The sequence below is a fragment of the Podospora pseudopauciseta genome (genome assembly GCF_035222475.1).
Source record: "Podospora pseudopauciseta strain CBS 411.78 chromosome 2 map unlocalized CBS411.78m_2, whole genome shotgun sequence".
NCBI classification, from domain to species: Eukaryota; Fungi; Ascomycota; class Sordariomycetes; order Sordariales; family Podosporaceae; genus Podospora; species Podospora pseudopauciseta.
In genome coordinates, this window is record NW_026946663.1 from 523,165 (window position 1) to 549,734 (window position 26,570).

At 50.8% G+C, this 26,570-nt stretch overlaps 11 protein-coding genes across 11 annotated transcripts; 5 read left to right on the forward strand and 6 right to left on the reverse strand.

Moving 5' to 3' along the window:
* Positions 1-1,255: 1,255 nt before the first annotated feature.
* On the reverse strand, positions 1,256-3,335 carry QC763_201120 (uncharacterized protein). The gene is made up of 3 exons (XM_062909149.1): positions 2,883-3,335; positions 2,628-2,825; positions 1,256-2,572 (listed from the first exon to the last, which is right to left on the reverse strand). The coding sequence occupies exons 1-3, from the start codon at positions 3,036-3,038 to the stop codon at positions 1,460-1,462; spliced, it is 1,467 nt and encodes a 488-aa protein (XP_062767900.1). The 5' UTR covers positions 3,039-3,335; the 3' UTR covers positions 1,256-1,459.
* Positions 3,336-3,486: 151 nt separating this feature from the next.
* Positions 3,487-8,586, reverse strand: RFA1 (Replication factor A protein 1). Its single transcript, XM_062909150.1, has 4 exons — positions 5,656-8,586; positions 5,346-5,600; positions 3,779-5,287; positions 3,487-3,721 (listed from the first exon to the last, which is right to left on the reverse strand). Exons 1-4 carry the CDS (start codon positions 5,688-5,690, stop codon positions 3,631-3,633), a joined length of 1,890 nt encoding a protein of 629 aa, XP_062767901.1. The 5' UTR covers positions 5,691-8,586; the 3' UTR covers positions 3,487-3,630.
* Positions 5,998-7,099, forward strand: LRA2 (L-rhamnono-gamma-lactonase; the record flags this gene model as incomplete). Its single annotated transcript, XM_062909151.1, has 2 exons — positions 5,998-6,953; positions 7,008-7,099. The coding sequence occupies exons 1-2, from the start codon at positions 6,329-6,331 to the stop codon at positions 7,097-7,099; spliced, it is 717 nt and encodes a 238-aa protein (XP_062767902.1). The 5' UTR covers positions 5,998-6,328.
* QC763_201150 (uncharacterized protein) lies at positions 8,145-8,635 on the forward strand (the record flags this gene model as incomplete). Its single annotated transcript, XM_062909152.1, has 2 exons — positions 8,145-8,238; positions 8,306-8,635. 2 exons carry the CDS (start codon positions 8,145-8,147, stop codon positions 8,461-8,463), a joined length of 252 nt encoding a protein of 83 aa, XP_062767903.1. The 3' UTR covers positions 8,464-8,635.
* Positions 8,636-11,397: 2,762 nt separating this feature from the next.
* Positions 11,398-11,628, reverse strand: QC763_201160 (uncharacterized protein; the record flags this gene model as incomplete). The annotated part of the gene is made up of 1 exon (XM_062909153.1): positions 11,398-11,628. One exon carries the CDS (start codon positions 11,626-11,628, stop codon positions 11,398-11,400), a length of 231 nt encoding a protein of 76 aa, XP_062767904.1.
* Positions 11,629-16,278: 4,650 nt separating this feature from the next.
* Positions 16,279-17,346, reverse strand: QC763_0030400 (uncharacterized protein; the record flags this gene model as incomplete). Its single annotated transcript, XM_062905510.1, has 4 exons — positions 16,279-16,467; positions 16,522-16,629; positions 16,704-17,280; positions 17,336-17,346. 4 exons carry the CDS (start codon positions 17,344-17,346, stop codon positions 16,279-16,281), a joined length of 885 nt encoding a protein of 294 aa, XP_062767905.1.
* An 83-nt stretch (positions 17,347-17,429) lies between these two features.
* On the reverse strand, positions 17,430-18,649 carry QC763_0030410 (uncharacterized protein; the record flags this gene model as incomplete). Its single annotated transcript, XM_062905511.1, has 2 exons — positions 17,583-18,649; positions 17,430-17,526 (listed from the first exon to the last, which is right to left on the reverse strand). Exons 1-2 carry the CDS (start codon positions 18,542-18,544, stop codon positions 17,430-17,432), a joined length of 1,059 nt encoding a protein of 352 aa, XP_062767906.1. The 5' UTR covers positions 18,545-18,649.
* Positions 18,650-20,020: 1,371 nt separating this feature from the next.
* QC763_201170 (uncharacterized protein) lies at positions 20,021-21,361 on the reverse strand (the record flags this gene model as incomplete). Its single annotated transcript, XM_062909154.1, has 1 exon — positions 20,021-21,361. One exon carries the CDS (start codon positions 21,359-21,361, stop codon positions 20,021-20,023), a length of 1,341 nt encoding a protein of 446 aa, XP_062767907.1.
* On the forward strand, positions 21,179-22,103 carry QC763_0030430 (uncharacterized protein; the record flags this gene model as incomplete). Its single annotated transcript, XM_062905512.1, has 3 exons — positions 21,179-21,256; positions 21,338-21,909; positions 21,971-22,103. Exons 2-3 carry the CDS (start codon positions 21,731-21,733, stop codon positions 22,101-22,103), a joined length of 312 nt encoding a protein of 103 aa, XP_062767908.1. The 5' UTR covers positions 21,179-21,256; positions 21,338-21,730.
* Positions 22,104-22,477: 374 nt separating this feature from the next.
* On the forward strand, positions 22,478-23,795 carry QC763_201180 (uncharacterized protein; the record flags this gene model as incomplete). The annotated part of the gene is made up of 3 exons (XM_062909155.1): positions 22,478-22,702; positions 22,760-22,947; positions 23,002-23,795. The coding sequence occupies 3 exons, from the start codon at positions 22,478-22,480 to the stop codon at positions 23,540-23,542; spliced, it is 954 nt and encodes a 317-aa protein (XP_062767909.1). The 3' UTR covers positions 23,543-23,795.
* Positions 23,796-25,263: 1,468 nt separating this feature from the next.
* On the forward strand, positions 25,264-26,438 carry QC763_201190 (uncharacterized protein). Its single transcript, XM_062909156.1, has 3 exons — positions 25,264-25,533; positions 25,590-25,710; positions 25,758-26,438. The coding sequence occupies exons 1-3, from the start codon at positions 25,440-25,442 to the stop codon at positions 26,206-26,208; spliced, it is 666 nt and encodes a 221-aa protein (XP_062767910.1). The 5' UTR covers positions 25,264-25,439; the 3' UTR covers positions 26,209-26,438.
* Positions 26,439-26,570: the final 132 nt, after the last annotated feature.

Below are 26,570 nucleotides of genomic sequence, written 5' to 3' on the forward strand. Positions count from 1 at the left end.
CGTGAACGAGGGACGGCACGGCTGGGATGGGTGATGGAGGGGTGGGTTGGCGCGAGTGCTGTGGTTTTGATGTGTCTATGATGGTGAGTGGGTGGTTAAAATGGGTGGGAATAGTCGAGTGAGTGATTGACGGTGAGATGGGTGTAGAAGTGGAAGATGGGTACAAAAGTGGAAGTCGGGTGCAGAAATGGGAGCGAGGTGGCATGAGTCGAAGATCACGAAGTGCTCAGCGACCAAGCATCAGCAACTAAAGTCCACAACACGACCAACACCACAAATAAACAAGGACAGACCATTCAAGAGCCCGACAGTCCCCAACAACACTGACCCACCCCCTAACACCCCCCAGACACAACTCATGACCAACCCAACCCCCCCTTCAACCCTTCATATAGAATGTCCGCATTCTTCCTCCCAACCGAAGCAAGCTGACCCTCGGCGTGGTCAAGTGGTCAGCTTGTGGTCGGTTAGGATAGTTTCTCACACCCAGGGCGTGGTCTTGGGCACAGTGAGTTCGACCCAAACTCGGGCAAAAACCCCGTGGGGGTTTTTCCGGACGAGGTAAATTGCCCCCAGCGTGGTTGGGGTGCAAAGCAGTTGGTCGTCTCTTTTTTTGTCATTTTATCCATTCTATCTGATTCACTTATCCTTAAAAAAGTGCAAGAGAAGCCACTAAATCGTGTGCTTTGTTCGGTAACTGATGTGTTGCTATGGTGGTGGGAGAGCAATTTTGCCTGCTGCTTGAGGTTTTGACTGTCCATCTCAATTTTCACAGTTCGCACACAATGAGACGGAGAGCAACAAGGAATTACATTGGGCATTTTTTGACCGAGGTTATCATGGCCAGTAACCTGTTCAAGAGCACTTTTTATCAAGGTGGTTGGTGCTCAAGGTCGTCCAGATGGAGTTGGCGACTTTCTGCTTTATTATGACCGGGCACTCTACCAATCTCCTGCCATTTCTCATAAAATCAGGTGATCAACATGCTATCTAATGCTACACAGTGCTCATCATCTGATCAAGGAGCACTTTCGACTAGAAAGCTATTGCTTCAGGTGGTCGAATGGATATCGCGACTTCCTTCTTTTATGTATTAGCACACATCAAACCCACTCCTGTTATTGATTATCAAACTATCTAATTAATATACTGCCTGCAGCTGCAAGGTGTTGTTGGTCTGGTCAAGAGGCACATTCTTCCATGATGCTTGCTGCTTGAAGTTGCTGACATGCATACTACGACTTTCGACCTTATTCTTCACTAATCACCATGTTTCCGTTCAAATTCACGATTGACAGCATAATTCCACTTGAAAATAGAGTCCATAATCTCTTGCTATTGCTATCCTCAAACCTTACCCATAACCAGCTGTCTTCTAAAGCAGCCTACACATACCCTCTCCAACGCCATTGCTCAAAAACTATGCTTCATCCCCCTCCAAAATCATTTCACCAGGCTTCTAGCCGGCCACAATCCCCGTCATCAAATCCTCATCCTCCACCACATCCCCAAAACCCGTCACATCCACCGGCCCCCCACCCTGACTCTGCCCTTGCTGCTCATGCTTCTTCTGCTGCACCAACCACTTCAAGTAATCCTTATTACTTGCCAACCTCTCATTCGTAGCCTTGACCACCGGCCCCAGCGCCTTGATCCTCTGCGCAGTCGCCACCATCCTCCTCGTGAACTCTTCCTCGCTCAAGTCATCCGCCGTAGAGCTAAACGCCAAATACGCCAGGCCATTCTCTGGGTGCACCACCTCCCCTTGCAGGAGGCCCTCGTCAATCATTCCCTGGACCAACACCTCGATCTCCTGCACCGATCCCAAGGGCGCAGCCGTCTCGGCGGATTGTGTTCGAGTCCGTATTTGCTCGAGAGAGATTCTAGAGTAGACATGTCTCAAATTCAAAATCTGCCACTTCTGATAGTGCTCAATCACCAGCTTCAGAAGGGAAACATTCTTCTCCTCGTCCCAGAAACCCTGAGACAGCCCTTCGTATTCCGTCTTGAAAGATTCCGCTGTTCGCTTCTCAAATGCCTGCGCCAACGAGTAGTATGGTTTGCCCGTAACCTCGTAGACTTTTCGTGGCCCGTTTGGCGTGGTAGGTGGGAGAACAGGTGCCTTCCCGTTGAGCAAGAGTCCAACCAAAACCCACTTGCTATAGGCTTCCACTTGAATTTTGCTCGCGTTGGTGTTGTCTCTGGATGGATAGGTAATCACCCGCTCAAAGGCATCGAAAGCTTGCTGCCAGGATCGTCTCTGAATAAAGCAAAGCCCGCGCAGGATGTCATGCTCGAGGATATCTTTGTTCTCCAAGGATTTGGTGAAGTCGTTTTCGACAGTAATAAAACCCGAGGGAGGAAGATCGGGATCGCTAAGATTTCGAGTGCTTGTCGAGCCCTTCATGCCAGGGTAGAACACGATGCTCTTCTCGATGATGGGCAACACAGGCTCGATGTTGTTGGTCATGTAGGCGAATCGAACGAGGTAGGTATGGTGGCTAGTGAGAACCGACCCGGTGGGATCGAGGCGGAGAAGCGCTATGGTGATGAGCTCGACCGCAATGGAAGCCTAAGACCGTCATAATCAGCAGGCGACAGCTACAGAATCAGCCGCAAGAACCTACAGGAAACAAATCCTGCAGCCGTGGCTGTGTTAACAGCTTTGTGAACGCATGCCCAGCATATCGAATCTGGCCGGCGTCGAATGATGTGAGGAAGGTGGTGAGCTTTAGCAACAGGTCGTCGAGAGGGTAGCCATTCGACGATTTCAAGGTCTGCAGCACATAGAGGTAGGATAGAGAATGGGTAGCTGGATCGAGTCGCTAATTTCATGTTAGCAACATCAGATCTATTGCCCAGATCTGCAAAAACAGGCATACCTCAATGAGCTGGGAAGCTTCCGAAGCCCACTTGGAGTCGGCCGACAACCTCGTCAATGTCTTCGTGTGTGCTTGCGCCGCCTTGTGGTATTCCTCATTATCCCCAAGCTGCCCCGCCGACGGGAAAGCCACAAGTGTCGCGAGTGTCGATTCCATCGGATTAATATGTAGCACTTTCTGAATGGGACAGTCGGTCAGCCGTGGTGCTGGTGGGATGGACGCTTTCGATGGGGACGGCGATGGACGAACGACCCCTCCTAGCTGTGGTCTCCCCAATCTCGCTCTTGTATGGGTGTCTCGATTGGCGTCAAAGGCCAGCAAACTGCGGCCAAGTTGTAGCTGAAAGGAAGGTCGTGTTAAAACAGCTCGATATCGGCACGGGTTGTTGTCGGTAGTTCAGCGCTCCAGATTCCAGATGTCAAGGTAGGGTTGGGTTAAGCTCCCCGCCATTGAACATTGACGTGGGGAAGGTGCCTAGCTCAGCTCCACCACCGGCAAGGCTGCAGGGGTATGACACAGTGCGCTCCTCGTCATTCTAGGCAACTCTGCACTGTGAGTAACCATTGTGGTGCTCCCGGGTCCAGTCAAAAAACGATGTAAAGCATGGAGCTGTGAAATCGGGATGGTATTTGTAATTGCACCAATACATGGTCACTCTACAGAATAGGCCAACATGAACAACAGACAAATCCCTCTCTAATACATATTAACCTCCCCGTCGCCTCGCTTCAACGTCCACTGAACAACACTACACACCCAGCTGCCTGATCATCTCTGCCAACCGGTTGCCTTCCATCTTGTAATCCAATGGCGTCGCCTCCATAAGCTGATAGCGCACCCTAGAGCCACAGTTAGCACATGCAAAAGCAACTTCAGATCATGCGGAGCAGACCTACCGTTGCTGTTCACCATACGTATCCATCTTGGCCCGAGCCCGGAACGTCATCTTCCTGCAGTTTGCACTATCAAACGCAGTGGTAAATCGAACCTCCGCCTCCTTCCTGGCCTCATCTGAAGCATCACCAGACTCCTTGATCTGCTTCCACTCCATGAGCTCATCCGCCGACGCGCCCAGCAACTTCCTGCCCTGCTCATCGAAGCAGCTCAGCCAGATCTGGCCAGTGTGGTCGCTGCAGTTGAAGTTCAAGATGTACCGATACTCCGGCCTGTCGTGCGTAACATCGCATTTCTCGCAGCGCCAGGTGCCGTCACCCATGTCGGTGACCTTCTTGTTGCAACCCTCACTGCGGCACGCCGGGTAGCAGAAGTTATCCTGCTTGACGTGAACAATGGTGGCCTGAACGGAAAAGTATTCGGGCTTGTCAAAGCCAACATCCTTCTCCTTCACCTGCTGGATCATCAGGATCTCGTTGGTGCGACCCGAGGCAGCACCGACTGACGACATGTTACTATGTGTCGCGAAGTCGCTGTGCCTGCCGGTAGAGTCATACCAGCCCTTGAGAGCATGGGCCTCTGGAATATCAGGGTCAATGGCCATGGTGCCAGATGACAAAAGAGACAAACTCCTGCCGTTGAAGTCACTGACACGGGTGCCCTTGAACGCAATGACTTCCTCCGGCTTGCCCTGGAACTCGGTAGCTGTCTTGCCCCAAACGGTAACACGCACCGAGTAGCCAGTTTGGTCCACCAGCTCCAACTCACGCTTGTCGTATGGTTTCTGGGTGCTCTTGGATGTGATCGATGAGACCTCATGCACCGTCTTGAGCACACCGAGAACATCAACCGTGGCGTCCTTCTCAACGCTTTGGAGCTCTTGGATGTTGCAGAAGTTGAACCGAACCTGTGGTACTGAGCTCTGATCTTCAGCCTTCTCGACAACTGTATCCCGCTCAAACGTGAGCTCGTAGTCGTTGGGAAGGTTGCTGAACTGTTTCTTCGCAAGCTGGACTCTGCAGGGTGCAGAGATGTAGTACACCTGGCCCTCCTGAAGAACATCGTAGAATTGGTCGACCTGATCGTTGAACATGGTGGCCTTGATCTCGCTGCTCTCGTCCAACAAGTTGACGCTAAAAAGCTTTCCTTCGCCGTTGTTTTTGTGCCATGTCTTGATGTCCGACTTGTGGGTGAGTCTCGCCTTGATCGTCCACTTGTGAGCATAGGGGGATAGTGCCTCGATGGGATAGATGGTACTGCTGACACCTCCGCTGGTGCGAGTGTTGTTGTTGTGGTTGTTGTTGGGGCGTGACGCCAGTTGTCTCTGGACCTGGGACTTGGACTCTTGGGTCGGCTCGCCCTTGGGGGCACCATAAAAGGCGGGTGCAGCAGCAGCAGCAGCAGGTTGAGCTTCTTCCAGCTTCGCTCCTCCTTCCAAGCCAACAGGGTTTCCAATCTTATCCGGCGCACCAAGGGACTCGATGGCCTCGAGCTCTAATACTATAAGAACGCTGTTCAGAAGTTAGCAAAGGCTAAAGGGTATGACCGTGGGAAACAGCGGTGACGCACTTCTTGCCCTTGAGGGCCTGGGCTTGGTATGACTTCATGCGAACGATTCCTCCTCGCTTGAGCTTCCCCTCGTGAACGACATGGTTGGCCTGGGTGGCCAGCATGCACTGCACATAGTTGCGGACATCGCTGAGGACGATGCGGTATCGTTCTGGCGCACCGCCACCTTTTGAGTCGAGGGTCTTGATCTGGAGGCACTGCAGAACCGGAACGGGATACTGGGCACGGGCGCGCTCAGGATCGGAAAAGATGGCTCTGTTTGAGTTGGTTAGTCAGTATCAAAGCCTTGGACCTTGAATCGGGTACTTACTCTATAGCACCTTGTGTGATCGCTTGCTCCGCCATCTTGTGTTGCTCTTGTTCGTTATCGTGTGGTTTTGGCCCGGTCAAATTAGGCGTGGAAGGGGTATCTGCCGGTTTGGAAAACAACAAGTCTGGGATGATGTCGCGGAGTTGGGAATAATTGCTGGAGGGGTCGCGTTGGGTGACCGCGTCTTGCCAGGCAGAACGCGTCGAGGGGCAAGAGTTTAATTGCTTGAAGTTTGCTGGCAGTGGGGCCGTGCGTTGGCGTTGGCACAGTGTTTATTTAGGCACCAGTTAGCTGCACTGTCCTGCAAGCTTCTCCTATCTTGACATCAGGTACTGATTTGAAGGTATCAAGCTGCAGCAACGTGACAGTATGGAGATATCACGTCGAATAATCAGATATGACTCCCGTCTCTTAATAGGATGATACCACTTCACAACTATCATCCCACCTGCCATACATTAAATTGTGTGGTTCTCAATGGGAAGTCACCATCCACCCAGCAGCTGCCACTGCAGCAAGCGGGGTCTCTTTGCGTGTGCCCAGCCAGATGTCGGTGAGGGTTGACCCGACGTTGATCAACAACATCAACATACATCTATCATCGTAAAGAACAAACAGATCATCTCATCGACCTACACCCATCTCCTTTTAGCCCTTATCAACCCTATCCAAAATGTCCATCCCCATCATCGACTCCCACATCCACCTCTGGAACGAAGCCGAAGCCCCCAGTCACAACTGGTACGCCTCAGACTCGCCCCTCGCAACCCGCCACTCCATCGCAGAGTACCGTGAAGCCACCAGCTCATCCGCCTCTCAGCTCTCTGGCTTCATTTACATTGAGGCTGACCGCAAAAATGACGAATCCAAGGACTGGTCAGAACCATTGAATGAGCTAGCTTGGATGCGTCGGATCATTGAGGGCAAGCCTCAGGAGGGTGAAGGCCATACTGCTGATAATGCCAAGCTATGTCTGGGAATCATTCCTTGGGCTCCTATTGCTTCTGGCTTGCCTAAGCTGAAGGAGTACATTGCTACTGTGGAGGAACAAGCTGGGGAGGCTGCTTGGGCAAAGGTGAAAGGTTTCCGGTATTTGTTGCAGGACAAGCCGAACAAGACAGGGTTGACAGAGGAGTTCATTGATGGGTTGAAGTTGCTGGGGGAGAAGGGCTGGGTATTTGATGCTGGCGTCGACCAGCACAGGAGAGGGAGGGTGCAGTTGGAGGAGCTGGTGGAGATTATTGACCGGGCTCATGATGGTGTGGAAGATGAAGACAAGAAGGTGGTGTTCATTATCAGTGAGTTTTGAATGGGGAAGGGGCTGGCATTGAAGAATACTAACGGAGAGACAGATCATCTTTGCAAGCCCGACCTGACAATCATCAGTCAGACTGATCCGTCATTTATTGCTTGGTATGCTCATTTTTTTGATTCAGATGAATGACCAAATGACTGACCAGATAAATAGGAGGAGCGCCATGTTCACACTTGGAAAGTGCCGCCGCACTTACATGAAGCTGAGTGGGCTGTTTGAAGAAATGTCAGACTCACTGAAGACACAATCTGCTGAGCAAATCTTCTCGGCGATCCTGCCCTGGCTCGCCGTTGTTATTGCTGCATTTGGCCCAGAGAGAATCATGTTTGGCAGCAACTGGCCGGTATGCACAGTTGGTGTTGGTGAGGAGGCTTGGAAGAAGTGGCACAAGATTGTCGACATGATGTGTGATATGGCGGGTCTCAGTCAAGAAGACCAGACTATGGTCTGGAGCGGGACAGCGAAGAAGGCGTATAACCTTGAGGGATAGGTGAACAAGGTGTCTTGCAACAGGAATTACCTCACTTTGGACTCCAAGTTCCCTAACTCGATTTGGTGCAAGGGAATACGCAAGAGGGGGTTGGCTGAGAGGCAAGCAAATTGTTGTAGAAAAGTGCCTTTGAAGACATACTCGAGTCAGGCGGCACATCATGTATAGGGGTGATTGTTGTTACATCGGGGCGTGAAAGCTTCCACTTTGGTAAAAAGAAGGCTTAAATCGACGTTTGGCTTGGTTATGAAAAGACAAATCCCTAGGAGGAGTACACATAATCATGCACACCACCAGTGGCTACATCCCATCTCTATGTCCAACACTAGTACACAAAATTCCTGTTCCTGGCCAGATCGGCTCACCAAATCCGGGGATCGGTTATGACGTCTGCGGGGGAGGTTCATTCCCCACAATTCTCGACTCTTCCCCAAGTTCTTGGCAGTGCACGCGCACATCTGCCATCGCTAAGCCGAGCCGAGGTTGATCTTGGGGACCTCCCAGCCGAGCCATCGTCGGTGGGGATCCTCCAGAAGACAACAACCACTTGGCTTTAAGGGATTAACAAGCATCTTCATCTTTAAACTATATACCGCGCTCTCTACTCTCCTCTCTCGATCTTCACGACATCTGCAGTACACTTCAGTTCTCCTCGAAAGATCTTCCCAAGCCAAAACCGTCAACATGTCTGCTCAAATCACCAAGGCCGAGGTTGCCCAGCACAAGGACGACAAGTCCATGTATATTATCATTGACGACGGCGTCTACGAGATTGCCAGTATGTTTCTTCTTTGCGGTGACAGTACATAATGAAAGATGGTATGGCTAATCGATTTCTTCTCTAGACTTTGTCAACGAGCACCCAGGCGGAGCCAAGATCCTCAAACGCATGGCCGGCAAGGACGCGACGAAGCAGTTCTGGAAGTATCACTCCAAGGGCGTCATGGAGAAGTGGGGAGCCAAGCTGAAGGTGGGCACGCTGAAGGAGGAGGCCAAGCTTTAAATAACGGTTGGATGGATGATGGGTGGAAAGGAAAAGGGAGCGAATGATGGATACCATGACCGATCGCGCGCGCGTGTGTGTGTGCGACGATAGCGAAACGAATAATAGCGATGCGAATTCTTTTTTTCGGAATTTGAATATGGAATATATATTACTACACCAACTTGGACCGCGAGGTGGCCCTTCAGACTGGACGGTTTGTGTGTTCCGGAGATTGCGCGATCGGTTGATCGATTGGTACGATGGAAAAGCAGGAAGTATAGTGTACTTCCCTCCCTACATCTCGCGACAACCAGACAGATAACAAGTCGATATCACAAGCCCCTCCGGGTTTCTTCAGCTGTCACCCACGTTACTTCTGACCCCCCAATTTGGGATTTCTTTTTTGACCCCCAACGGCGAGGTGATGCCCCCCACGAATGTCAATGGCAGGTTGATCGGATGTGGGCATTTGACAAACCCCCCACCTCTCCACGTTCTTGAAGCACAAGTTGTCGTTGGGCCTTTCCATATCACACGTCAACCGCGCGCGTCGTGGGGAAATGGTGGAATTTCCCTCATGTTACACACCACGATACACAGATCTCTTTTTCTAGAAAACGAAGGATAGTGCTGTCATGGCCAAGACAAGACGAAATTTGGGGGTTTCGGCAGGGAAGCTTCCAGCAACACGAGAAAAACACGAGAATTTGTTCGAGACATTTTGCGCACACAAGACTCGCTTTAGAAGAGGAGAAGGTTTCGGAAGCCGGGAGATCGACCTTGTGTCAGTCTTTCACAAAGGAAACAGCTGAAGTACAGCGGGAGTTTGTGCTACGGAAGGCTTTTGGTGTCACTTTTTAAAGACATATTTTCCGCGACGAGTTCCAGCATGCTTTTTACCTATCTTTTACATTTTACTCACCCGTCCTAGCTATTCCCGATGTGTTCAGGATGGGAAAGATAGGGAATTCGTAAGATGCCGATGACCAAGAGAAGATAGAAAAGGACCCCCACGCTTTCTTTTTTCTTTTTTTTTTTTTTCACACTACCTGCGGCATGCATCAATGTACAACTGATGCAACCTGTCGGCATCGGTCCCTTCGGCGGGCTTATAAAGTTCACGGTTGTCGGTGACCAAAAGAAGCCTTCCTGGGTCCGGTACCTGGTAGGTAGGTATCTTATCGGCATCGGCGTCGGGAAACAAAGATGGGCATTTGACGGACCGGAGGCGGTGGGGAGATGTTATACTTGTTCTGATCTTGTAAGAGATGGAGGTTCTCTGAAGGGGGGGGTGGCCGTGTGCGCGGGGAGGTGGGATCCGAAGATCCCGTTTTATGGGAGTGTGTAGGGTACCTAAGGTAGGTAGTGTACAGCCGCGGCCGCCGCGGTCTGCGCATCTTTCCCGATCGACCATACTGTACCTACATTAGGTATATGTGAGGTTAAAAGTTATGACGCTAGCGGCGCTTGAAGAGGGCGGTAGTGCTTGCATGCTCGTGTGCGGCTTACCTACAGCTTGCACTTCTGGTAGTTTGTCTCTCTACCTTATCTTGGGCTGATCTGTAGGATTCATGCTGAAGGGTCGCCGTCTTGAGTCAGGTTGATGTGCTGACAAGAGGTCTAGGAATAGGACGGGCATGAGATGTGCCGAGAATGGACACAGAGTAACTCGGCTGGTGAGGTTATCGATATCAGAGCACTACCTATCTCTTCGGGGGACTAAGAGTTGCGTGGATTACTGATACGAGATACGGCGACCGTTGAAGCTATTCTCTTTCACCCAAGGCCGTAATGATTGGAGGAGGCTCGATGTCACCTCCAAGACGGGCCGGTTGTGAGAATCTACCTTACCCCGGAATGTTAACTCATCTTGGGTCTTCTGTTGGTTGAAGAAATCGATGGATTCAAAACAATTTTGCCTCCTTCACCCCCGAGAACCCTTGATAGGTCCATTTGAACCGACTACCCTCTGGTTGACTCATTCTTCACCAACGTCAACCATTCAACTTTCTACCTGCAGCCCCGTCCTCTGTGATATGCCCACAGTAGACAGTCACCGCTCACCAACCCCACAACTCATGTTACCTTCGCCGTATTTTCCCCCAGTTCCATCAGCGACAATCACTTGTTCTGGCCCCTGGTCTGGTTTAGGTGAAGTGCTCGTGTAATGTGAACTTCCTCCTCGTTTGTCAATCTAAAAGAGTCCACAAACTCTCATTGGTGTCTCATTTTGCAAATTTGTCCAACCCCAGGTCTGACTGAACCTTGCCTCCACTTACACCAACAGAGTGAGAACTGAAGAAAGAGACCCGAGTTTGCCGCTCAACCTTGTTAGTGTTCTTCTTCAACAGCGCGCACATGGACCCTTTTATGCAAGATCATCACTGTCACCTTTGTTAGTGTATAGGTCCATCACAATCACATCACAGGTAGTCACGATCTTCTTTGACAGGTTAGGTAGGGTAGGTAGGTAAATAGTGAAGCTGCGTTTCAATTCAACTAATCCCTCTTAGGGAATGATCCCCCCCTTCCTTGGTAGTAATAGTAACAAGACAGACAACAACAAAAAACAATTATCCCTAATTTAAGTCGAATAATCCCATGATCCGACCTTTGATAGGTACCCCGGATGTTTTAATGATCCAACTCCATGCTTTGCTCACTTGAATAGCATTTGCTTGCTTTGTGTTCCCCATAATTCCCAAACTACCCAAAAAACGCCGTGTGTGATAAGAGCAGACCGGAATGGTGGTAGTGTAAGTTGTTGTGAAAGTGAAGTATTGTTGTTGTTGTTGTTGTTGTTGTTGTTGTTGTTGTTGTTGTTGGTGGTGGTGTACAAAAAAGTTGTAGTAAAAAATATTCCGCATCCGGTCTGCTCATCATCATCCCATCCATGAAATCAAGAAGCCATCAACGCCTTGTCCGAAAGATGTAGTAAAGAGAGAAGGCCGTTTAGCGACGGATGGACGCGGGCCAGTGGTCTCTGTAGCCGATGGGGGATGGTGGGGGGGCGGCCGGGACGGAGTAGTCGTTTTCTTGTATGTGGTGGATCGGGGTCACAAGCTGGTTGGACTTGGACTGGAGGGTAGCGTTGAGGCTGGCGAAGAGCTCTTGGGTGATGAGGCCCAGAGGCTGGCGCGCGGCCGGGATGGGGATTGGAGCGGCGATCTGAGAGACAGGCATTATGCTTGTGTTGTGTTTGTTTGTTTGTGTGTGTGTGTGTGTGTGTATGTATGTTGGTGAGGTGAGGGTTGAAGATCTTGATGGTCAGGAGTAGGGTAGTATGGAGGAGGTCTGATGGTCTTGATATGGCGGACTTGTTTGAAGGCAAGTGTGTTGAGACAAGCAAAGGGCAGGAAGAGCGACCAAGGCTTGGGTATTAATGTGTTTTCTTGGAGATATCCTGTGTTGCTTGAGGCAGTGTAAGAAAAGAAACAGAGAAAGAAAGCTGGGAGTCCTGAGACCAACGGACTCTTTATGTAGCAGGCCCGGCCAGGGAAAAAAAAAAAAGCAAGAGACCAGACCGACCTGGTCTCTGGACAGGGAGCAGGGGAGAAGGCAGACAGGGGGGCCAGATTGATGAGAATTCTCGGGGCGGCCCAAGTGGGAACTGTGGAATTCTGGGGAAGGTGGGATGGCTCCCACGGCTCCGTGGATGTACCTTGTACTTTTTCACGACACAGAAAGCCCAAAGAAATCCAAAAGGTCCGAGGTGTCTTGCCCGCGAGGGACGGGAACGGACATGTCAACAAGCCAGTAACAAAAACAAAAAAAGCAAACACAAAAGAAGGGAGCAGAGTTTTCACCTCCAACCTCCTATCTTTCGCCGTCTGTCTGTCCGTCTGCTGTTTGTTTGTTTTGCTGCTTTTTTCCACATTCGTTGAGGTGGAATGCTTTCAGCGTGTTCACCATTTCCTTGGGTACCCTATACAGCGACATGGCTGCGCTGTTTGGGGGCCAACCCCCCAATGGTGAGATGGGATGACAAGGACAAAAGGGGCTGCTGTGCTTGCCCTCTCTCCGAGCGTTCCATACCACAGCCGTCACCACCGAAGGCGTCAGTGTTTGGGAAAATGAGAGGACACGAGACAGAGCTAGCACACTGCCGACGACAGTCTAAAGTGGTGCCAAGGACCGGGTCTTCAGCCTGTCGTGGCCATGGTGTTTTTGCGGCCTCTTCGGAGCGAGTGAGAGCAGCAGTTGATGCGCCCTGTAAAATCCCTGTGGGGAGCCATGTTCAGAGTGGGGTGCAGGCCTTGGAGGCACCGGAAATTCCGTCTGGGGTACAGCAGAGAGTGCGGTACGTGGATGGGGAAATGTGGGGAAGACTTTTTTGTCTCAGCTCCTTTTTTTTCTTTCCACTGTTGCCTCATCCTGTCCGTGACACGTTCCATCTTCCATTTTCCCCTTGCGGCGTGTACGAACCGACCGTGTCAGCCTGAGTGTGGTGCCACAGCTCACCGACCATTCTCTTTTTTCATCGCTCCATGGATTTTCGCGGCACCTCGCTCCGACACTAACAAATCCTGCTGGCCACAGATTGGATTGGCGCGGCTTGAGCAGCTGGAACTTGCAATTGGATTTGGATCGCGATCAGCCGAGGACCCAAGCATGTTCCGACAGTTGGACAGTTGGGGGGCGGCGCATGAACATGAACTCGGTCTCCACGGCGGTCGAACCTTTTTGAGGTCCCTCAGATTACACGACGACGCCGCCCACGTACCTATTTTCTGCTTTCTGTGGGTGATGAAGGCGGCGCAAGCAGGTCGGCACCAACGGTACCTTGTCAGCAAGCACACGGCATCCAGCACACGCATCCGTGGGGGTTATCTTTTTTGATCCCCCATCTGAGTCAGTTTCCTCTGGATCGGACACAATTCCAGTGGCCCTCTCGGAATGTTTACTCTCCACTTCATCTGATGTCAAAGGCATGATGTTCTCATGGATGGCTTCATGCCGTTGCACTCGGCCGTTTCAAGAAGGCTTCTGGAACTCTGGAACTCTGGAATTCTGGAACTTTGGAACCTCGGGGTGCCATTTCCAACCCTATCAGGAAAATCGGCGCCGTTTGCCGGCTAGCGAACAGTGCTTCCCCGGGCGCGTGCTTGGCTCCCTTGGCTGGAGATTGGCCTGACCGCTTCCCCAGATTTTCCCGTCTCCCGGGAGCTGCGCCAAGAGCAGCGATCTTCCCCCAACAGAAGACTCTATTCCCACGTCTTGTCTGATCGCCGCGTTGTGGATCCACGCAGAGACGGCTTGTCATTTGACTTTGACCACCTTCGGCTGTTCTCGACCTCTGTTCCGTCAACTTCCTCCGGCTTCAGAAATGGATGGCCATGTGTCATGTTTTTTGCCTGTCAAAAGCAATCAATATCCTCCTCACCCATCCCTGGTCGATGTTGATCAAGGGGAGGGGGCTGGGGAAGAAGCAAATGCCGTATTAAACAACAGATTGCTCATATCTGATTCTTCACTTTGCCGTCAACACAGTACAATTACTGACAATTAACAGACACATTGCCTTCAGCCCTCGTGACTTTTTGCCAGAATTCGGCGTAAATCACCCGGTTTTCCTCCTCGACTGCCACCGTCACGACAAGCCTCACAAAAATATCTCTTCTTGCATTTATCATATCGCTTCCGCTACCAAGCAGTACAAGTTCCTGGACCTTCCTTCTACGTCTGCCATCCGATCGCGTAATCCTGGCGTTCCATTGTGTCCACCGTTTTTTTTTATGCTCCGTATATTTCTCCACTCACCGCACCAAGGTGAAGAATTCTTCACCGGTGTTACATTACAAAGTTGTATTCCTTTCCTTCGAACCGAGGGCTCGGTGAAAAAAAATCAGGCCGCGGATGACGGAGCGGGCGGCAGGCAAGGCAGAAAGATAAGCGTTTTTGTTGACTTTTTGCCGGTAACGACTTAAAACAGGGGTGGTTGAGCCGCGGGAAAAAAGATAGTGGTGCCAGGGGGGGAGTGGGAACTGCACATGGTAACGACAACAGGAGCAGGTTTGTTGACTGTTTAAAGGATGGAAAGATGTCGCGGCGGTGATGTCACTTGTTTTGATCAGTCTGACAGCTGTTCTTTTGGGGAGAACAAGGCTGATACACTCCTGACCGAGGCACAGCACTTCCTCTTGGCTCCGGCACTTGACACAACCTGTTCCTGACCGCTCACACCGATGACGATGCGCATTATCGCCGAGTCCAGAATGGCATCGTTGGGCTATGCTCTGCAGCTTCGATGCGGCCATATGATTAGGCCAAATAGTGTGGGTTGGTTGGGTCGAGCCGAAGGCTTATGGGGCTTGGGAGAAGATGATGTTTCGTTTCAGATCCCCAACTCCAACGACTCTCCAAAAATGAAGTTGGGGGGATTGCGGCACAGCACCCCCGATTTCAACTCTAGACATGCAGATGTCTTGATGGGAGATGCACGCCGGCACGTATAACAGAGGAAGATGGCCGAAACGGAGACCAGGTAGATGCCCGGCCCGGGCCTGTGGCCTTCTGGGAGTGGGATCGGGATCGGCGTGGTGCTGTGGCTATCTGCGGAAGGTATTGGAAGGCACGCCGACGCCGATCTGTGAGCTGCGCCGTCGGCCGGTCTACTTTTGATCACTTATTTACACCCCATATGTATACCGTATAGCCTCCCTGTAGATAGATTTATTAACCCAACCTTTTAAACTGCTGACCCTACTTTTTTCTGTCCACAATCCTAGCCTTTTCTGTCTATAATCCTAGCTTTTATTATCTGTTAATTTAGCTTTTGCTATCCATTTTCAGCTCAAATTGCTGAAAAATATTCTGGGATATCTACAAGACTCTTACGCATGCAATCATCTCATAAGCTATTAAGTATTATCGCCAATACTCTTTTCATTTTGACGGGAACTCTACAGGTCGGAGCAAGACTAAAAACGTTTGCCGTAGTCTGGCCTTTCAATCCGGTTGGAGATACGACACAAAGAGTATCACGTATCTGAACACCATAGCCCTGCTTCATGCTTCATGTTGTTCGAGACTGGTATACTTAAGAGATAAAAATAGAGATCTATCTACGCATCTATTATGTATATACCAAAAAGGTCTTAATGTCTATGTCTTCCTCCTCAAAAAGACCATAACTCACTATTATCACTCCAACAGTTGCCAACACACAACAGCTGCTAACACAAGCAAAGAGAAGAGAGCAACCCGGCTATTGTCAAGGATAGATAAAGAGTAGTTTGCGATCCAAATTATATCCGCAGCCGCACACCATCCCTTACCGGCCTCTACCTCTATACAACCCAAAAACCACCAGGCAAACCAAAACCCCAAGCACCCTCCCAGTCGGGAAGTATCTTCCCGGACCTGGCGCACAATCCACTCAACCGAGAACAATTCACGCCTGCTGCCTAACCATCTAAAACAAGAGAAAAGCAACATGAACAATAAAACACCCGCGGTATCCTTTCTCCGTGTAGACCATCTTGTAGCTATGCCCGAAAAGAAACCACCCCCTCAAATCCCTGAGCTCTTCCCACGAGGTTGGCCGTGCCCCATCACCTTTAGTCAATTTCTCGATCATTTCTACACAACCCACAACCCGCATGAACGAGCAAGCAAAAGCCCAAGACAGAAGCCCATCCAGAGTTCATACCGAATGGATAACCGGCTTGCATAAAAAAGAAATAATAACCAGAACAGCCGAAGGGAGACGGCTTTCTTTGACGATCCTGAGGCTTCTTCCGAGTCCTTCTTCAGGGCTATCAAGCAAGGTAGGTAACTATCGGTATCCAAAGTGATTTGGCTGGGTGTTTGTTGAGGCCGAGGAAAATATCCTCACCAGTCATCCTCGCTGGAATCTTGCTCTACCATCTCGCCTTCTTGGTCCTCCATGTCGCTGGAGTCTGGATTGCCCGCGAGGCTGTCCCAGTCGTCTTCGGTGCTGTCCTCCTCCCCCTCCTCCTCTTCCTTTTTCTCCTCATCCTTCTTCTTCTTCTTCTTTTTCTTCTTCGCCCACTCCTTCCACTTCGCTCACAATGCCTCCACCTCCTACCGCTTCTTCGCCCGCAATGCCTCCACCCCCTTCCATTCCACCACTGTACCCGCCTCCGGCTTTTCCATAGCCGCAACCGACTCCGGATTCGTCTCCTTTGTCTCCTTCTTCTCCACCTCGCTCAGCCCAGACCCCTGTCATCTCCCAGAATGCCCATCTTTCTATCCCCGACATCTTTCTTGTTACTATAGCCTCCATACGCAGGAACTTTAGCTGGTGCAGCGAAGATGTTGGGTGGAAGACCGGTGGTGGAGGTGTGGTTCGACGAGGCAGCGTTCATCTTGGAGTTGGCGGGGATGTCATCCTTTGGTAACGCTTGGTAGGTGGAGGGTTTGGGCATGGGGGCCGGTGGAGAGTAGAAGGTCCCAGCAGGGGTAAGGCTTAAACCAGGGTACTCTGGTCTCGGAGGGGAAAAGAGTGGCGGAAGGCTACGGCCTTGACCGTGTTCCTTGGTCGAGGGGTCATGAGGCATGGGTTGCAGGCGAGGGATGGTGGTAGAGGTGTTGGGTTCATCTTGTTCCTGTTGCGCAAAGGTGTCGGGCCTCACAGAGGATACCTGAGGGTTGTTGGGTCCGTTCTGGGTTGGTGCGCGATAAATATTGGATCCTGACGGGATGCCGGGGTAGCGTGTTGATCTGGAGCCAAGGAAAGGGCTCGCTCCCGGCAAGGAGGAGGGGGTTGTTGTTGAGAGAGGGCCGGGTGTGTAGAAGGGCTTCCTGACGGCGGGCTGCATCGCTCGAAGACTAGTGGCGCTAAATAAGCCATGCATCTCGGTGTTGTGCTCCCTATGAATGAGCTTGTTAATAGGATCAAGGTTAATAGGGAGAGGACAAGACATACTTGATAGTCATATCTGTACAGACCTTGTGGCAGAAAGAACCAGTAACGGGGGGCAATCTCTGCTTCTGTGCTTTAGAAGTGGTTTCGTCCACCTCTACACTACGCCACTGTCTGCGGGTGGCTTGGAGGGCAAGAAAGTAGCACCCGTTGGCTTCGGATTGCGATCGCTCTTTCTCTGGCGCTCACATGCACTGCTCACGTTTGTTAGAAAGTACAGCTTGAGTGAGAACCATAAGAGAAGACATACCAAGGCTGGAGAAACGGAAACGGAACAGGTTTGGGACACCATCGACATGGCGGGACCTCCTTCACAGTCTTCTCCTCTCCCTTCCCCCCAACAGCCGCCAAAACAGCCGTCTTTGAACCCCTCAACTCCTGAAGCTGAACCTCCCTCTCCCGACCAACCACATCCTTCACCCTCACAGCCATGTCCTCAATAAAATCGCCAGACCTGTCATGAATGTACTTCTGTATCGCACCCATATCCTCATTCAACCGCTCCTCCATCTCCTTCTGGTGCTTTTCCATCCTCATGGAAAAGTCGTTTCTCAAAGTCTGCAAGTCACCGTTGTGCATCCGCCTGATGTCAGCAACACTCTTCTTCAACAGATAAAACCTCTCGTTGATATCATCGAATCTATCCATCATACGGTCAAATTCATCAAGCGTGAGCTCGCCCTGAGATCGAGCCTCCATGCCAGCAAGCCGGTTGGTGATCTCGTCGAGCTTGGCCATGATTTGGGCGTTGGTTATAGTTTTTATTGATGGGGAGGGTTGGAGAAACAGGAGCTTGGTGAGGTCGTGAAGGCGGTTGGCTTGTGTTTGTGGGCCATCATTGATGGTTGTCACCTGACCTACCCAGAGGCCGCGGAGGGTGTTGGCCAAGTCAGCGGCAGCGTCGTTGATGCGATCGAGGGGGTTGGTCTCGGTGCTGTCCCTCATGTCGAGCAAGAAGCTGCCAAGAGCATTGATCTTGTCGCCGAGGAGGTCCAGGAGATTATACTCAGAGGCGGCGAGCTGGTTGTCCGGGTTGTTCGAGGCTTGATTCGCATCGGTAACAGAAACCTGAACAACAGGGCGAGGCAGCTGGGCCTCATTGTGAGGAGCATCATGCATCGTGACAGTATGTTTCGGGGTCTTGACTGTTGCTGAAGTAGACGGAGTGGTCTCGTCCTTACGAGCACACCTAGTATAGTGACCACGGCCCATGATAGCTGGGAGTATTTCAAGTGTCGGATGTAGTAATGGAAAAGAGAAGAGGAGTGATGAAAGAGGGAAGAGTAGTGATGAAAAAGGGCAGAGTGGGAAGTAGAAAAGAGCACGATGGAGAAGAGTTTTATACCCGAGTCTTGAAACTGAACAACAAGTTGAACCTAAATCGTTTTTAACTTTTCAACACTCGAAAAATTTCCAGTCACACAACCCAGTTCCACAAACCCGCCATCAATGCCATTAAAGTGAAAAAAGAAACCTTGATGGAATCAACCCTGCCGTTGTGTTTGTGGTCTCCGCCTGTTGAGTAGGTTTCCCGTAAATGTCCTCTTGCGCGTGTTTCGTTGTGCCAGCCCCATTCAATTCTTGCACTGTCTCTTCATATTCTAGAGCTAGTAATGTATAATGTGGTTCATGCCGGTATGCACCTGCTCCCATAAGAGAACGAGCTACTCATCAATACAGGCCATCCTTTTATGGCATACCTCATCCTCATTGAACTCATCATCCCCAGGGCTCATCACATACCCTTTCTCCCCCCGCACTTCTCTTGATTCACCTGGTCGATTCATGCCTGAACACATCTCAAGGCCTGCTCCGACTGTTGTTGGTAATCCTCAGATTCCTCATCCATGCTATCGCAGGTTCGCTGCAGTCGGGATATGTTGTTCCACGTGGATCGACGTTGAGAGGGATCCTGGCTCAGGTTTAGGTTAGTCATGGCGTTCCGTTTGCTATTTTATACATATATCATATCGTGACGGTTGTGGCTGCGTGTTGTGTTCGCAGTTTGGCAAGCCTCATGATATGGAGCTTGTGGTGTTGAGAGAGATGGGGGAACAAGAGCGGGATGGCGAGCTGTGACTGGTAATCTTGTCGTTTTGGACACTTGGCACTCATAAGCCACTAGCCATAAGCAGGTAGATGTCAGACTTATCATGTGCTAATAACAAGCTGGGAGTCACACTGGACTTGAAAACCTTCGCATGGAAAGCCACTGATGATAAGGAAAAGTCTATTGACCAATCTCTCCACTCCTGCCCCAATTACGTCCGGGAGCAGCAAGCAGGTGCCATTACTTGCCCTTTCCAATCTGTTCATCCAATTGAAATGTCATCTTTTCATAAAGGCACAGAGCAGCCCAGAGTGTGAGGACGGTGGCGATTTCGAGGAGGGCCATTGGCTTTTGTGGCCGTGGGTTCTGGTGTCAAAGTTTGTTGGGTCGAGATTGATTGGTACTCGAGGATGATACACGACAAGAACGAAGAGACGATGTGTTTGAAGATAAAGCGAACTATTTCTCCCAAGTTTATATACACCTCTGTCCAAGGGCGCCTGAGAAGCTTTCCATCACCCATCTAACTGTACATCTCGATTTGTCTGCCATTATAATGTATGTATAAAAGCCAAATATTTCCCCAACGCCATGCAATGCTCAGTTGTCAAAAACCAAAAACCAAAATTGTGTCTGCATCATCCAACCAACATCCAAACACCCCATCCAAGCACCAGGCCGAGGCCCAGCCCCCTCTCTACTCCCTGAACTGGCCTGAACCCAGAACTGGTGCTCCCACAGCAAGGTCTCTTGACAAAGGTCACGTTGTTCATCCTTGCTGCTACCTCGAAGACACTCCCTGGGTAGTCACCGTAGTTGTAATAATCCACATTCAGGACGTTTGGTGGCCGGGTCCACTGATCCCGGCAGTTCGCCGCTGCCATGCCCAAACTGCCTTTCCCTGACGCTGCGTTGGTGGTATTCAACGCACTAACCGCCGGCACCAAGATTGACTGCCCCAGCAAGGACACCTCGGCGTTGAGGTTGTGATTCATGAGATACAGTCTGTTCTTGGCCTGATCCTCTGGCAGATCTGGTGGGCGCTGAACGGTACATGGGAAGGTATCGTCAAGTGGATCGAAGGGCGTTTCCCACATGGCCGAGAACTCGTCTTGTAGCCAGGGATAGGCAGTGGCGTTGGCATTGTAATCCAGGAACATGACCACCCTCTGCCCCGTCAAAATCATCTGGGCCAGCGTTGGCCAGTCCTCCAGCGCCATTGGAATGACCGGAGGTGTGTAGATGTATTGTAGAATTCCGCTACGCTCGATCCAGGGGACGTATAAGTCTGGGTTTGAGTAGTTGCCATTTCCTAACAGGATGGTGACGACATCGTAAGGATGGGCAGACACCCATTCTCGAACCTTGCCTAACCAGTCCGTGATAGGGCCAGCGTCGAACAGATCGCAGGAGGTATGGCAGAAGTGTGGCTGGGTGCCGTTGACTGGGAACTGAATCTGCCCCTGGAGGAACCGAATTCCATCGTTGAGCTGGTCGGTGACATTATACTGCTGGTTGGCAGCGGCCGAGCCGGCACGAACGAAGGGCGAGTTGTGGCACCCTACTTCGGTGATGTTGCTGTATTTGCGCTCGCATAGCTCGGGGTAATTGTTGCACGGCCGAGTGTTCGTCGGTCGTGGTGGGGTGGATACTGTCGAGGATGCAGTGCCGTTCGTGGAGGTGGTAGCAACAGAAGAGGTGACCGAGCCTGTAAGGGTGGTTACAAGATCTGTCTCGGTATAGTTTGCTGTCAGAACCCCCAGCGAAGTAGGAAGAGAGGTCGTCGCAAGCGTGATCTTGGAGGAGAAGGTCTGGTAGGTGCCGGTGGGCGTAGCACCGTTGAGTGGGATAGTGCCGCTTTTTGTACCAGTCAGGTAGGTAATGGCCTCTTCGGTGTTCTGTTCGATGCTCTGGCCGGTGACGAGGCTAATGCTGAGGGACGTTGCCCAAAGCAGACGGGTGAAGCGTTTCAACGCCATTATCGTTGTGTTTCCTGAACCCTAAAAAAAGTGCAAAGGGATACAGAGAGGAAGCTTTAAAACCCAAACACGACGTCCTGCTCCTTGCCGTGGATCCCGATCTCGAAAGCAAGCAGCCTTAAAACAGGGATGCTGGCACCGCCGCAGCGCTGTGGGGAGCCAAGTCAGAGCCGAGAGCTTGGAGACCCTTGCAATCGCCAGTGATTATCGAGCGTCGGTCCATGCAACGAAACAACACGAGCTGTTCATTTGTCGACTGCTGGCCGCGCGCGGTTACCTCGATTTTTGTTTCAACTTGAAAGAGATGCCATCTGATATGTCGGCTGTCCATCGTGTCCTGTTCACTCTCTGCCAGTGTCTTTCTTGCCAATGACAGCTCTCAAGCGCGATGACGTCGCCAAAGCTAGCGGCTCTCGGCAACGGTTCAGTGTTTCTGCCAAGGCTGATCGACAGGCTGGTCTGGAACGTCAGATTCTGATTGACTGCCGCTCTTCTTTTCTCTTGGAAATCAAGACTTCTTCTGGCTTGTCCTCTGAGCTAGAGACGTGGTATGACGGCCTTTACACTCTGCACGCTGCTATCGCTGATTGACCGACAGTTTGACTGCAGCAGTCAGTTTGGGCTGACAGCTCACCGCTGGGATTTTATGAATATCAAATTCAGGGGCCGGCATCCAATTGACGCCGGGATGGAGCAGGAGCATCAAGCTCCACCCGCCGGACTGGACCCCCGACGCGCGTAACTGCACCGCCCTCCCTCCACTAAATGCTCCTTGGCATCCCATCCACAAACGACATCATTGTTTTTGCTTTAATCATCTTTTTTCTTGTCTGGCGATCTTTAATTCTCTTGGTGTAGCTCGCCATCTGTTTTTTTTTTTCTAGTCATAAGCTCGCCCGCTGCATCTCTCGTGGAAACCTTTCGAAGTATCGTGGAGCCGGCATCCCGAGAACCAAGAACCCAAGAACCTTGATGACTGCATATCCTCTGGGCTGAGTTTTGTGTTCTTATCTCACCCACTGTAGCCGCATTTCTCGCTCGCGCCGCTCTTACAACCGGACTTGCTTCCGGCTCACATCTCACATTTCCGGTCAGTGTTTGTCAACAACAGCAACAATGGGCCTCCCGTCAATTCTTAGGCCTCGAAAGAGGAACACAACCACGCCCACCAGCGAGAAACATGCATCCACTGGGCCTTCAACGCCGACATCCAGGCCAGATTATCAGACTGGAAGTGATACCATTCCACAAGACACACTTCGACGGGTGACCAAAACCCGCCGCATTTTTGCTTTGACGGCCTCTATCTCATATCTCATCTCATGGGTGTTTTTGGTGCTGGTATGTTATTGTTGGAGAAATCTTCGCTCTTTGATCACCTTACTGACATGGCTGCAGGTCTTGATTGGCAACACATATCCCAAAGCCGTGCTGTCCGACATCTACTTCTTCAGGCTAGACCTCTCAGACATCATCCCCCTGAGCGTTCCCAATGCCAGACTGATCAACTCCATCGCCCAATCCATCGGTCTACACGACTTCTACCAAGTTGGGCTGTGGAACTTCTGTGAAGGCTTCATCAATGAGTAAGTTCTTTTACTAACAGATACCAGTGTGTCTTCATGCTAACCCTATCACAGAGGCATCACTTACTGTTCCAAACCCGAAACCCTCTACTGGTTCAACCCCGTCGAGATCCTCATGTCCGAACTGTTGGCAGGAGCCACGATTGCCCTCCCCACCGAAATCATTACCATTCTCTCCATCCTGCAAATCACCAGTCAGATCATGTTCGGCTTCTTCCTCACCTCTGCCATCCTGACATTCCTTTACATCTTCCTCTCGCCGATCGCCACAAAATCCAAGTGGTACAGCTTACCACTGTCCATCGGCGCGTTTATCAACATGATGCTGGTAGTGGCGGCAAGCATAGTAGGCACCGTCATCAGCCTGGTGTTTAAGTACGCGGCTGAAGCGCAGAAGGAGCTCAACATCAAGTCCTATGTGGGCACAAAGATGTTTGTGTTCATGTGGTTGGCCGCTGGGTTCGGTATCATTGGGTTTGCGGTGCACAGTGGTATGGGTTGCTGCTGTGTGAGCAGGAGGGATGTCACTACTGGGAGGAGGACGCTGATGCCTGATGGGCAGGGGGTGCAGAGGAAGTCTGTGGTGGTGAGGTGAATGACTTAAAGCGAGCGAGTACCAGCGGGTAATTTAGAGCGGAGATGATACCACATTGCATAGTTAGATTTTTTTCATCGGCATTTAAATAGGAAGGAGTTTGGGGGGTATATAAGATATTATAGGCGCCTACTTCTGGCATACACTACCACCAACCACAGCAATCCATTTCTTCATTATTTTACCTGATTTATATAATATATCTCGATCATTCACTCAGTATTATTAGTACCCTCGTAATATTTACCGCCAGTCTACTTGCCATCTATCACTCACTGACTCATATTTCCCCTATCATCTTGTTCTATCTTTCAAGGACAGTGGATAGACGTTTACTTTTGATGAGGAAGTGTTCATATGTCCAACTCACGTCCTGGCCGAAGTATATCTAATTTAAACATCAGTCTTGGTCGATACCCTACTAGCGGCTCTTTCCAAGTGTATCTGGATTTATTTGCTTATAATCTCTTTATCGAAGGTTCAACATTGTACGTGCCCTTGGCTGATGATATCTAGACAGAATCCGATGTTAAACAGACACACCCCAGACTATATCTCGACACTTTTACTATCAGAGATCTCATGTCTGTACTATAGTACTAACCTTCCCTTTAAACTAGAAACTTACCACTTCAATATCTCATCACACCAACCAACACAACGCCTCCATCTCTCCCCACCGCTCGAAACCCCTTGATCCACTCAGCTCTCCACCACCTTCACCACCGCTCGAAACCTTCTGCATCGACTCAACCCCCCACCACCCTCACCGTATCTTAGACCGCCATACCTCTCAAGCATCCAACCGCTCCCACAGAATCCTCCCAGTTTCCGAGAGCAAACCCTTCCAACCTCGTCCTCGACCCATCTTGCATCGCCAAGGTCCATGCTGCTGCCCCAACCAACGTTGCAACAACCAACTACTCGGTGCGGTGCCATACGAGATGCACTTGAAGCAGCTCCCGCTCGGTGTCTCCCGCCGTGAAAAGCCCACGATCTGCGAGCTCCCCACGCGTGCGCTCGCGCAGGAGCAACCGAACTGGTAGGTAGGCTAGTTCGGTTGCCTGGGGTTGAGGTAAGGTATCACAGAGGTGGACAGGCTCCGCTTGTCCAAGAGGACTCTGCGCTGGGCTTCGGAGGGCGTGGCTGTTGTGAAGTACAGCCTGCAAATCCACCGACAAGTCGGCAGCATCCTGAATGAGAACAAGCACGACATTGCCAACATCTACGACGCCATTCGGGGCCTCGCTTCTGGTCGCCAGTACAAAATGATCAAGTACGTCGACTTAGGTTATAAACCCGGGGGATTTAAGCAGAATGAAACCGATTCTTATATAAATGGACTCTATCTTGGTGAAAACGCAATGTAACGAAGTATTAATGATATTTGGACCATGATAATCATCAGACTGTGTTACGCAGCTTGAACCCCGGGTTTATAGTATAGAGCAAATGACCCAGTGCCAAAATGTCGAAGGATATAGCTAAGTAAGGTACATATTATGAACCTTCTTGGCCATTTCAGTAAGATGCCTGCCTTAGGTAGGACAACTATAGACGTTGTGGTCCGACCAAACAATTGGTAAGGTACTATCAACAATAGAAAATTGTACCACATCATTCTGCATAATGAACTTCCTAATCGGGCGATCAACACCAAATCTACCTGTTGCGAGCTTGTGAATCCCTTCATTCTCGATGTCGACGCTATTGATTGGAGTTGCTGCCTAATTGCCCCACTGTTTCATGACTCACTTCTCACATCATCACTCTTCATGTCTCAAACATTGACCGCTTTATCGAACTCGAACATCACAACTCACTCAGCGTCAAATTTACCTTCCTCACCTCATCACCTTTTCACCACCTCGCAATCAAAAAAATCAGAACCGCCAAAATGGAAGCCCTCCTCACCGACCCCCTCATCATCTCCGTAACCTCCTACGTAAAAGACTACATGAGAAACTACGACGCCTCCCACGACTTTGACCGTACGCCATACCTATCCCACCCCAATTCCAAATCCCATGCTAACATCCATCACCAGACATCCAACGCGTCCTCTCCCTCTCCCACCACATCTACGCCCACACCTCCCCTCAACAACAACCCCTAGACCTAAAAGCAATCCACCTCTCCGCCCTCCTCCACGACGTCGGCGATCGCAAGTCCGTTTCCCCTCCCCTCTTCCTCCCCCAGTGTCTAACCTCAGCAGATACCTCCTCCCAAACCAAGACCCAGCAACCCTCATATCAACAACCCTCCTCTCCCTCTCCTGCCCCCCCTCCCTCGCCCAAAAAGTCCAAGAAATCTGCCTCGCAGTCTCCTACTCCACCGAAGTCAAAAACCCCCCCCATGTGCAGTCCATCCTCGCCAAACACCCCGAGCTGGGGGTCGTGCAAGACGCCGACCGGCTCGACGCCATTGGAGCGGTGGGGATAGCACGGATGTTCACCTTTGGTGGGGCAAAAGGCTCCCGCTCGCTGCAGGCGAGCGTGGATCATATTAATGAGAAGTTGGTCAAGTTGGAGGGGATGATGAAGACTGCTGAGGGGAGGAGGCTGGCGGGGGAGAGGACAGAGAGGTTGAGACGGTTTCGGAGGGAGTGGGAGGAGGAGGTGGGGTTTGTGGAAAAGTTGGGGTTGAGTAAGGGGGAGGAGGAGTAGGTAAATACCTAGGTAAGGTATGTGTTGTGGAACGTAGGGGTTTAAAGGTTGGATGGGAGTATTCAAGTTGGTAGAAAGGCTGGAACCACACACACACACCAAAATATGAGTGTTTCCCATGTGCGTAGGTCATGGCTGTTTACGTTCGAGATTTTAATGTCCCCTACCCCAAATCTTTCCTCTTTTTAGATTTTTATTTATGATGTACGAGAAATAAAAATGGATTATATATTTCTAGAAAGCGTGAAACACCATCTTGACGACCCAGCCTGCAAAGGAGCTTGACTTCTGAACCATAAAGGTCTGCCATTATATCTTTTACAAGACGAGAACAAAAGATTAAAGCAGCCGAGATTATAACG

What these genes read in the sequence shown, in the direction of transcription:
- QC763_201190 (XM_062909156.1), top strand. Translation starts at nt 25,440, where the DNA reads ATGGAAGCCCTCCTCACCGACCCCCTCATCATCTCCGTAACCTCCTAC. An exon ending in CGCCTCCCACGACTTTGACC is followed by an intron (nt 25,534 to 25,589) that starts GTACGCCATACC and finishes ATCCATCACCAG; the next exon opens with ACATCCAACGCGTCCTCTCC. An exon ending in CACGACGTCGGCGATCGCAA is followed by an intron (nt 25,711 to 25,757) that starts GTCCGTTTCCCC and finishes TAACCTCAGCAG; the next exon opens with ATACCTCCTCCCAAACCAAG.
- QC763_201120 (XM_062909149.1), bottom strand. Translation starts at nt 3,038, where the DNA reads ATGGAATCGACACTCGCGACACTTGTGGCTTTCCCGTCGGCGGGGCAG. An exon ending in AAGCTTCCCAGCTCATTGAG is followed by an intron (nt 2,826 to 2,882) that starts GTATGCCTGTTT and finishes ACATGAAATTAG; the next exon opens with CGACTCGATCCAGCTACCCA. An exon ending in GGCTGCAGGATTTGTTTCCT is followed by an intron (nt 2,573 to 2,627) that starts GTAGGTTCTTGC and finishes TGACGGTCTTAG; the next exon opens with GCTTCCATTGCGGTCGAGCT.
- RFA1 (XM_062909150.1), bottom strand. Translation starts at nt 5,690, where the DNA reads ATGGCGGAGCAAGCGATCACACAAGGTGCTATAGA. An exon ending in CAGGCCCTCAAGGGCAAGAA is followed by an intron (nt 5,288 to 5,345) that starts GTGCGTCACCGC and finishes ACTTCTGAACAG; the next exon opens with CGTTCTTATAGTATTAGAGC. An exon ending in ACGTATGGTGAACAGCAACG is followed by an intron (nt 3,722 to 3,778) that starts GTAGGTCTGCTC and finishes CTGTGGCTCTAG; the next exon opens with GGTGCGCTATCAGCTTATGG.